An 11,111-nucleotide genomic window follows, 5' to 3' on the forward strand; every position below is an offset into this window, starting at 1 on the left:
GGCCGCAGGTCTCTCCTCTGGGTTATTTGGAACAGAGGTAAATGATAAAACATTCTGTGTAGGGACATCTATTGATGCCGGATCATTTATTGACATTCATATACACATATATTTATTTATTACATGACTCCTACATTATTTACTCAACCATGAAGATGCCAGTGTAGAAAATTGGATGCTCTGCGATAGATGATTGACTGAAAACTGTGCATTATGATTTCTCTTAATTTGCCCTCTAATCGTCATTTAGTAATGGGTTTTCTGAGAGGTTGTATGGAATATTTAAAAACTGGCAACAGCATTCTGTGAGAAACACACGTTTAAACTAATCTATTAAGAGAATAAGCTTCTCACGGAGTGCTTTTATCTGTTTAGAATTAAGAAAGCATAAACCAAATCTAAGAGTACTCCCGCACATGTAAAACATTTTGTCAACGTTTGGAAAATGCTGCTTTTTACTCAACAAATGTAGGCCTAAAGAACGAAAATGGTGAGAAAACAAAAAAAATCATCAACTAACATTTTAAGATCAGACACAAGATAACTTAAATAAGGCCAGATATGATCTCACCTTTGTCCATTGGATAAAGAGCATGTCGTATTTCCATTTCAATATGCCATTGGAACATAGACCCTGTCTGTTTTTTATAGATTTCCAGAGAATCAAGATTAAGGTTCCTTGAGCTGAAAAATAACGATGGACATAAAGAGTCGCTGAAGACTTTAAGGTTTATTCTAATTTAATTGTTACTTTTATTTGATTCAACTCATAGGCACATGCATGAATAGCCCACATGGATTTAGGATTATGATTTACAATTATGCAATAATGTTATTATTATTATAATTATAATAATTAGTATTACTATTATTATTCTTCTTCTTCTTCTTCTTATTATTATTATTATTATTATTATTATTATTATTATTATTATTATTTCATCACATATACTGACATAAAATGTGTTGGCTAACAAATTCAAATGGCAATTATTTTATCCAACAAATGGTTATATTTGTGTTTATCGCGATTATCTGAAATGTAATCAAAACAATTTGCCCATACCTAAGATCTAAAATCCTCCCAGCCCTGCATGATAAGTTAAGGCTGAGGAGAGACCAGGTTGACCACATGTTGCACAGTGCAGGACATGGCCGCAGCACATCATTTAAGAAGGGCTTTAATGTGCTGTTTACCAGCCTTATGGCTTTTAATGATATAGCAATACAATTCAGAATAATCGATATGTAATGGAGATATCTGATCTTAAAATAAAATTATAGCCTCCTAATAGCTGATGATGGTCGGGCTATGAGGCTGGATTTATATTTGGCTTCCAAATATAACAGCCATGCATGTGCAAATTGTAGGGTACTCGTTCAAGCTTGGTCAAACGTCAAATACATATTATGGAGCTTCTTTCCACCGATGACAAGACGTATAGCACGATACATGTCCATGGCTCACACGTTAGGTTTGCCGCGTAAATGATTTCCAAGAGATAACCAAACAAACCAAAACAACTGGAGCGACACACGTCTTCACCTAACAGGTTGAAGATGGCACGGCGTGGATACAGGCACGTTTCCCGTCTCGCACCAATCTCCTTGTTTTCGCCTAGTGAACAGAGGGGGAGCGTTAAACACAGAGACCCCAAATAGGCGCAGCGCGTCACGGCGCATTGACAGACTTAAAAGGAGCGTTCTGGCAAATTTAACCCGAATAAAGTACACCTCGAAGAAGAGGATAGGCTGTAGTGCATCATAAAGGTGGGTCGTTAGCGGTGTGTGTGTGTGTGTGTGTGTGTGTGTGTGTGTGTGTGTGTGTGTGTGTGTGTGTGTGTGTGTGTGTGTGTCTGTCTCTGTGTGTGTGTGTGTGTGTGTGTGTGTGTGTGTGTGTGTGTGTGTGTGTGTGTGTGTGTGTGTGTATGTGTGTGTGTGTGTGTGTGTGTGTATGCATGTGTCGATGTATGTGTGTGTATGTTTGTATGCATTTGTGTGTATGTGTATGTTTGTATGCATGTGTGTGTGTTTGTGTGTGTGTGTGTGTGTGTGTTTGTGTGTGTGTGCTTTTGTGTATGTGTGTGTGTGTGTGTGTGTGTGTGTGTGTGTGTGTGTGTGTGTGTGTGTGTGTGTGTGTGTGTGTGTGTTTGTACGTGTACGTGTACGTGCGTGTGTGTGTGTGTGTGTGTGTGTGTGTGTGTGTGTGTGTGTGTGTGTGGTGTGTTTGTGAGTGTGCGTGTACGCGTGCGTATCTGTCTGTCTGTGCCCACGTTATGCGCACGACGCATGCGTGCGTACGTGAATGCGGACCGACCAATAAATCTCTCCACCATAAGATACTCTTATCTTGTAGCCACCGATATATTCTGCAGCAGGAGGCCATCAGCGCCAGACGCACACTCTGCGCTCGTAAAGCCCCGATCCCTTGCACTCCCTGTCCTAAATGGGGATAATTAGCGTCACTTTATCACGCCTCTGCATATTTCCTCCGTTCTCCCCCTAAAAAAAATTACCAAACAGCCTGCTCTCGTTCGCCCGCTCTGTCACAGAAGATTATGGAGACAGATTGCACAGAACGAATGTGCCGGGTGAGATTAGCGCGAAATAGAGAAAGCAACTGGGCCAATGAATTCCTCGCGAGGGCCTTATCGTGCAATTACACGTTGACATGTTTAACAATCTTGCTGCCTCTTAATCCTGCGGTCTTCCAGGAGCGGGTCTACCCACAGCTCCTACCCGCTCTGTTCCGCCACACAGACCTAATGCACCGAAACACGGCGCCGCTGCACGGCAACTTTACACAATCACCCATTGGTTTTTCAAACTTTGACAAATTTTTTACTTATTATTATTATTATTATTTTTCTACTTCTGATTTCTCCTCTTCTACTTCTTTTTCTTCCTCCTCCTTTTCCTCCTCCTCCTCCTCTTCCTCCTCATCCTCTGCTTATGTGCTTCATATGGACGCGTGTTTAATGATGACGCGCTTAATGCAGCCTATTATTGCACTTACCATTTGTGAATAATGCGCCGCACCGTTTTTGGGGCTTATCAAACGTTTTAATTTCCAATTAAGGAAAGATAAGAGCCCCAGCACAGTAACACGAATAGCATTTAGGACGGAGAGTAACAAAAAAATCGGGACATTAATTAATAGTTAATTTAAGACGTTTCTCCCCTCCTTGTTCCTTCCCCGCTCAGACCCCCCTCCTCCCCTCCCCCCTCTGGCCCCTATCGTCCCTCCTCCTCCCCCCATGCCTCCCGCCTGGCGGGGAGCTGGGCCTGTGTGGGAGTGATTGTGTGAGCGCAACTGTAGGAATTTGGCAGCGGCCGCCGGTTGGAGAGCCGCCCCACGCTGAGTCCCATTCAGCGGGCAGCTCGCTGTGAGGTTTGGGAAGTTTCAGTCAGGCGTACAACTCAATGCACCCACAAAGACGATTACAAGCCCCAGCGCATTCCTTAAGGGGACGTGAGAGCGACGCAGGTGCGAGGGGGACGGGGGACGGGGGAAGGGGGACGGGGGACGGGGGACGGGGGGGACGGGGGAGCAACACCCCCGTTAGAGAAGTGATAAAAAAAAGGGGGACAGTGCTCCAGCAGCCTGGGACCACACAAAACCACGCGAGCCACGGGGATCCGGGGCTTTTTAAGGGAGGAATGAGGAGGAAGAGAAACTCGATGAAAGTTTCGGAGGGGTCACACCTGCCCTTCCTGTCGTTTAAATGAATACATGAATGAGAATTCATCCTGGGATTCGTCATGCAATCCTGATGATCCGTGTCCGATACAAATCGGGCGACAAACGCTGATCAATCGATTGGACCACCGACCGATGTACATGACGATCCATGCCCTGCGAGGGAAAGTTGTTTATTCCTACCCTCCAATGGTTCATATAGGGGGGGGGGGGGGGGGGTTAACCGCTTTGCTCAAATCGGAAAAATACCCCCTCATGGCGCACCGAGCGCAGCGCGTCGGTCCGGGAGGGCCGCAGGTCTCCGTGTGGAGACAGACGGTGCGTTTGATTAGAGCCGCGCCTAACTATCAATTACCGGGAAAAACAGAGGGTCCCCGAGGACCGGTAATCAGCGCGCCAGCAGCTCGCAGACCCCTCATTTCCCGCCAGTGTATCATAATGAAGGCGCGAGGGATCGCATGAGAATGAGCCCCACTCGTAAACGAACTGCCACTCAGGAGGAGCGGAGCTCCAGCGCCGGTACAGCGGGACTGGTCCGCCGCAGGGGGAACCGAACCCAAGAAAAGTGGCGTAAAAAGAACCCTTAATTGTCTCTTATGCTTTTTATATTTTGATTTTCAAGAAGAACGATATAGATCTGCGTGTATCCGTCTCTCCTCGATCGGTGGCATATATGCCTAAAGGGCTTTATTCTAAGTGGTGATTCATTATCAGGCCGACCCGTCTCTAAATCCACTCTACAGTTTCACATGTTTTAAGAGTTAGCTGTTCCTTCTATACTTATATTGAGGCCTACGTGACTCTTTGAGCATATCGAGAAAATATAAGAACATAAAATAGTTAAATAATAATAATGGATTGAATTTATATAGCGCTTTTCTAACACTCAAAGACGCTTTACAGTGAAGGGGGGACCTCACTCACCACCACCAGTGACACCAAATGACAAGTCTGAGGTTCACTCTGTCACCGTTCATGCCTTAATTATAACTTTGACAACATCTGCAACACAAACAACCTATTTGGGGGAGAATCTGGGCAAACACAGCGGGCTCATTAATGGCACACATTGGAAAGTCTGGAACAAGTCGCTGACATGATGATTGGCAGCAAAATGTTCCATGCCATTTTAGAATATATTAAATTCAGATTGAATGCAGCCAACACCGAGTTGGCCTTGTTTTGAATTGTTTTTCAGTAGATTTAAATTGGGCAGCAAATATGTGACTGCAGGGCCAGGTCACGCATAGGCTTACTTTTTAATACAAATACAGAAAAGTTATGCGTGTGTGTGTGTGTGTGTGTGTGTGTGTGTGTGTGTGTGTGTGTGTGTGTGTGTGTGTGTGTGTGTGTGTGTGTGTGTGTGTGTGTGTGTGTGTGTGTGTGTGTGTGTGTGTGTGTGTGTGTGTGTGTGTGCAACTTAATACCCCATCAATGGCGTTTGGTAATAGCATGTAAGAATAAGGAACTGGAGATATTAAAATAGGCTTATAGATCAATACATATTTATTTCACAGTTATGCACGATAAGTTGTGATTGGACCTAAGAAATGGCTTATAGATATATGGATATTCCTGCTTGTTTGTTGTTATTGTTATTGTTGTTGTTGCAGAGTATTGACCCACTGTAAATAGATTGTGGGGCCAGTATGTGTGTGTGTGTGTGTGTGTGTGTGTGTGTGTGTGTGTGTGTGTGTGTGTGTGTGTGTGTGTGTGTGTGTCTGTGTGTGTGTGTCTGTGTGTGTCTGTGTGTGTGGGTGGGTGTTTGTGATTGTGTCTGTGTGTGGGTGATTGTTGGTGTGTGTGTGTGTGTGTGTGTGTGTGTGTGTGTGTGTGTGTGTGTGTGTGTGTGTGTGTGTGTGTGTGTGCGTGTGTGCGCGCGAGTCTGTGTGCATGTGTGTGGGGGTGTGGGGGTATTTGTGGTTGTGTGTGTGTGTGGGTGTTTGTTGGTGTGTGTGTAGTTTGAAGGTTGAGGTTTGGAGACTTGCGATGTGTCTCTGGTGGAAATCAAGCAGTGTGACCGCTGTCGCCTGGGCCGCAGTGGAGCTCGGCAGTCATCATGTCCCCAGCAGCACGTGTTACTTAAAGAGACATGGCCTCGCTATATTGGGCTCTCTTACTTTCTTTCTTTCTTCCTCTTCTCTTCACTTCCTCCTCTCTCTCCATCTCTCTAGGTTATTTGCTTCTTTCTCTTCTTTCTTCCTCCCTTTCCTTTTTTATCCTTTGTTCTTTCTTCTTCCGTTCTTTTTGATTTCTTCCTTCCCCTTGCCTTATTTCTTCCCTCCTCTTCCGTTACATGTTTCTTCTTTCTTCCTTCCGCTCTGCTTTCTTTCTTCCTTTTTTTCTTCCTTCCGCTCTGCTTTTTTTTTCTTTCTTTCTTTCATTCTTTCTGAGGTTCTTCCCTCCTCTTCTATTCTTTCCATCTTCCACTTGTTTATTCCCTCTCTCCTTCCTTCCTCTCATTTTCCTTCTTCATTGTTCTTCTATTATGTATTTCTTTCCTTTTATTTCTTCCTTACTATTCATTCTGCTTTTTTCTTCCTTTCTTCCTTCCTTTCCTCTTTCTTTCTTTCTACATGCATTCCGTTTATTCTTCCTTCATTCCTCCCTGTTATTGTATTTTCTTTATTTTACTTTCTTTCTCACACATCTTTGCTCTCAATCACTCGATCCCTCACTCCCTCACTCACTCACTCACTCACTCACTCGATCCCTCACTCACTCACTCACTCACTCCCTCCCTCACTCACTCAATAGAGAGTGGTGTACAACATCTGCAGTCCTCTATCGCTGCCTCCCACGCACGGCAGCTCTCTGGATGCTGTAAAGGATTTCTATAGCACACAGACAGGCGATAATTCTTCAGGTGGCTGAGGTGGGGTTAATGGGAGGGTCAAAGAGCCCAGATAGGAAACACCACCTTTATGGTCCCTAATGCCACCCTGGTGCACCCAGATAACTGCTTGACCTGGCTGACCTCTGAACCCTGTCGATTCCAGTGATCAACAAACTGCGTCGTTAAGATAGACCCGATTGGAACATGTGAAGGATGTTTATTTTGCCGCCATCATTGCTGGTGTAATAGATAAATTGCTCTTAATGATTCTGATAACATTACTCTATTTGTTTCCAGGGCCATTAGATTGCTATCGCACAGTTTAGCAAAGCTAAGTGCAACGGAATGAAATTTATCCATTTCTAATGGAACTGATAACCTCCCGGCTATTAAGCAAACCTGCCTTATTGGGCCGAGTGGAAAAGTGATTATGTGTGGCCCATGTTTGTGTGTGTTTTTTTATGTGTGCGTGCGCTTGTGCTTGCATGAGTAAATGCGTCCGTGCTTGTGTGTGTTTGTTTTTGTGAATGTGTTATGTCTTCGTGTGTTGTGTGTGTGTGTGTGTGTGTGTGTGTGTGTGTGTGTGTGTGTGTGTGTGTGTGTGTGTTTGTGCGTGTGTGTGCGTTTGTGTGTACACACGGTCGCAGGCACATGTGTGTGCTCATGGTTCTGCTGGTTGTTGTTGTTGTTTATACTTGTCGTGCTTATCACAAATCACACGTTCACTCCGCACTCCTAAACAACAACAAGCAAACATATATCAAACAGAAAATAGTCTCTGAAAACCAAGGGTGGAGAAGCCCAGGTCCCCTTCCTCAGTGCAACACAAACAGTGTCTGGCTGTATCTATAGCCACCGACTGTACTGACCTTTTGATGTCTCACTAAATCGATATCCTCTCTCTCTCCCTCCTCCTCCTCCTCCCCCACCCACCCAGCCCCCAACCCTTCTCTCTCTCTCTCTCTCTCTCTCTCTCTCTCTCTCTCTCTCTCTCTCTCTCTCTCTCTCTCTCTCTCTCTCTCTCTCTTTCTCTGCCTCATTCCCATCTTTCTGTCTTGCTCTCCCTCTATCGCGGCCTCTTTTGTCCCCCACAGGGTGTCCATCATGACTACTGCCAGTGAGGGCCGCCGCCTGTGAATCACCAGGGAAACCTGTGATGGACACATGGCTCCCCGTCCGGGCGTCTTCCTGGCAGGCCATCATCACGCCGAGCGCTGGGAGATACGCTCCGAGAGGGCCACGGCAACGGGGAAATGTCAGTGACCGTCACAGCCTTAAATCTCCCCCTCTCTCTCTCTCCTTCTTTCTGTATAAGCGTGCTATTGCCCAGATTTTTTCTTTCCACTTGTTTCGTTTTTCTTTTGGTAACAGAAATGATTTAAATTAATTAAAATGTGTTGTTTTCTGTTTTTTGTTTTTTTTCCTTGCGCTTCACCCCGTAGGATTAAACGCAGCCTGTTTAATATGTATGCATCCCCACGCTGGAACTGCATTTCACCCGTCTCAGCAAAAAAAATTAAATAAACACAAACACAAACAAACAGAAAAAACTATAACAGCTCCTCATCCTCTTTCTCTTGAGCCTGCGCCACTGTCTTAATACCCTTAGTCCCACGGCTGGCATGTATTCCAAGAAGCCTCTGAATATTCAGATTTGTAAAATCCATCAAAATGCCTGTAATGAATATTTCTAAAGCCCCACGTCTATGGTGTTGCGGCACGCGTCCTGACCAGCCAATTCGGAGACGCCGTTTGTCCGTATTTGGCGCCTGAGTGTTGATAACCTATTTCTTTTTCTTGGTTGCAAATTTCTTAGAGCAATCTAAAATGAGTCTCCTGCAGTAGATCCGGATGAAATGTATCTACCAATACATTGATTTTATACTCTTTACCCTTTGTGTCCTTATTTACAACAAAAAAATGTATAATCTTCTGTTAATTTTTTCATTCTTGCATCCAAGTCTTCAAATCGTTCAACGTTATCCCGGCATCAACTACTATTACCACAGCGCAGAAGCAATGTGTTATTTTATTTATTTGTTGTCGCACATGAAGTATTCCCTCCTTTGTGCACTGGACGCAGTCTTACAGTTTGTGTTTTTAATGCCCTGTGTAAATGCAAGAAGGAGCGAACGCTCTTCAATAAACTCTGTCAAGGTGATGTGTTTCGACTGACTCTGTATACCTCGAGAAGAGGGCGCTTCTGTGACTGCTGTGCAAATTCAATTTAGTTGATCGCTTTACAAGTACAATAGTGAGAAGTTTAGAGGAAGTTCACATCAAAAACGGTTTATGTATTTCAAGGACGATGTTCCCTCGTTTGAATTTGAATATTGCTCCCCAAGTGAATAATTTGCCAGAGAGAGGGAGAGAGGGAGAGAGAATGAGAGAGAGAGGAGACTGAGAGGGAGGGAGGGAGGGAGGGAGGGAGGGGGGGGAGGGAGAGAGAGAGGGAGAGAGAGAATGAGAGAGAGAGGAGACTGAGAGAGAGGCTGTGGGGGTGTGCAGTAGTATAGAAAAAAATAGCCACCAAATGAATAGCACCATATTCTAGCCTTCGCCTATCATATTGATGTTGCACAAGGTTTATAGAATCATCCTTCTCATCTTAACCTTGGTCCTCCTTTTATAAAGGCATTTAATCAATCACTGACTGAGTCGCGCACTCACTCACTCACCCACTGGCTCATTCCCTTGCACCCACACTCACTAACTCACCCATTAATTTCCTCACTCTCTCACTCCCTCACCCACTCACTCACCACTTGCTCACCCACTCACACACTCACTCACTCACTCAATGACTCTCTCTCTCTCTCTCTCTCTCTCTCTCTCTCTCTCTCTCTCTCTCTCTCTCTCTCTCTCTCTCTCTCTCTCTCTCTCTCTCTCTCTCTCTCTCTCTCTCTCTCACTCTGGCAAACCGGCAGTAGTTTAGTGCTAGCTGAAACCAAAGGGTTACATGCGTAGAGCCAGTCCAAACCGCACAGAGACGTGGTCCTCGATGGGTCTGAGGCGTCTAACACACATGTTAACTTACAGGGATAAGGGGATATAGGAACCTCTCAGGTGTCTCCACACAGAGAGGTTGGTAAGTGCTGCAGAGTCTATAACATGTAAACTCACCCTTGCACTTAGTGTACGTCCTCGGTACACAAACGCATGTAAACTGTAAACTGGCACGCATGCAAACACACACAAACACACACACACACACACACACACACACACACACACACACACACACACACACACACACACACACACACACACACACACACACACACACACACACGCAAGCAAATGCAAGAATATGTGCCTACATACACACACTCACACACACAAACACACACACACACACACACTCCGGAGAGATCCCTGGTTATCACACCCTTCCAGATTGTTCTAAACTACTTATGGAAAACGCGCTCACATCTCAAGATGTGGCCACTCTTGCCAATACCAGCCCAGTGTTAAGAACAGTTGTTGTCGTTGTCGTGTGTGTTTTTTTATAGCATCTCTAAATTCCTAGCGTTGCTAAGGTGCTTTGGGAGGGGATTAACGGAGGCTGGCGCCGATGAGCAACCCTTGCAGATTTTCCAACGGAAGGAAGGGAAAAAAAGGGACAAAGAAAAAGGAGTGGAAAGGAGGAGGCAGAAGACACGCCGAGGGTTAGACGACGGGGAAATGGCAGGAACAGCTTGTGTAAACACGGCGACGAGGAGCGAGGTGAAGAGGTAGGAACGCAGTGGCGCTCGGCAAACCGGAACGTGAGGGAAGACAAGGAGAGCTGGCAGGTGTATCAAAAACAGGAATTATCCTAAAGGCGAGGCCTCAACTTTCACACTGACAAGAGATTAAGCTCTCTTTCTCTCTCTCGCTCTCGCTCTCTCTCTCTCTCTCTCTCTCTCTCTCTCTCTCTCTCTCTCTCTCTCTCTCTCTCTCTCTCTCTCTCTCTCTCTCTCTCTCTCTTTCTTACTTCTCTTCTTCCATACTCTGTTCTGTTCTTCGCTTTCGGTCCTTTCTTCTGTCCTCCCTGCAGTCTTATGTTTCTTCTCTATTTTCACTTTCTCTCTCTCTCTCTCTCTCTCTCTCTCTCTCTCTCTCTGTTTCTCTCTCTCTCTCTCTGTTTCTCTCTCTCTCCTTTCTCCTTCTCTCGCTCTCTCTCTCTCTCTCATCTCGCCTCCTGTTCTCCTATTCTGTTCCCTGAGGGTACACTGTTTAAGATCCTTTTTGTCTTTATCTTCCGCTCCCTTTAGCCTCTCTCTCTCTCTCTCTCTCTCTCTCTCTCTCTCTCTCTCTCTCTCTCTCTCTCTCTCTCTCTCTCTCTCTCTCTCTCTCTCTCCCTCTCTCTCTCTCTCTCTCTCTCGCCCTCTCCTCCTCCTCCTGACACCACTTCAAACAGTGCCGGGCGGTGCGGGTCAGCCCGCCGCGCCCCGGGGCGACCGTGACTCTCCCATCTCAGGTGTTCGGTCCCCAGGAGTGTCCGCCATGACACTCTCTCTCTCCTCCTGTCTGCCGGCGCACGGCTCTTTTTAATTGCCGCGGCGGAGAGTGCGCGCCAAGCCACCAAAGACA

At 45.7% G+C, this 11,111-nt stretch overlaps 1 protein-coding gene across 1 annotated transcript in view; it reads right to left on the reverse strand.

Annotated features, from left to right (window-relative positions):
- Positions 1 to 7,250: 7,250 nt before the first annotated feature.
- Positions 7,251 to 11,111, reverse strand: part of LOC115533530 (RNA-binding protein 25-like) — a gene marked incomplete at its 5' end in the record, with an annotated part of 13,123 nt that continues 9,262 nt past the window's right edge. The window contains 4 exons of the mRNA XM_030344073.1: positions 7,251 to 7,271; positions 7,488 to 7,667; positions 9,350 to 9,418; positions 10,397 to 10,516. Coding sequence (XP_030199933.1) covers positions 7,251 to 7,271; positions 7,488 to 7,667; positions 9,350 to 9,418; positions 10,397 to 10,516 — 390 coding nt within the window. The remainder of the gene's footprint in view (positions 7,272 to 7,487; positions 7,668 to 9,349; positions 9,419 to 10,396; positions 10,517 to 11,111) is intronic.

Source organism: Gadus morhua, chromosome 20 (genome assembly GCF_902167405.1).
Source record: "Gadus morhua chromosome 20, gadMor3.0, whole genome shotgun sequence".
NCBI lineage: Eukaryota > Metazoa > Chordata > Actinopteri > Gadiformes > Gadidae > Gadus > Gadus morhua.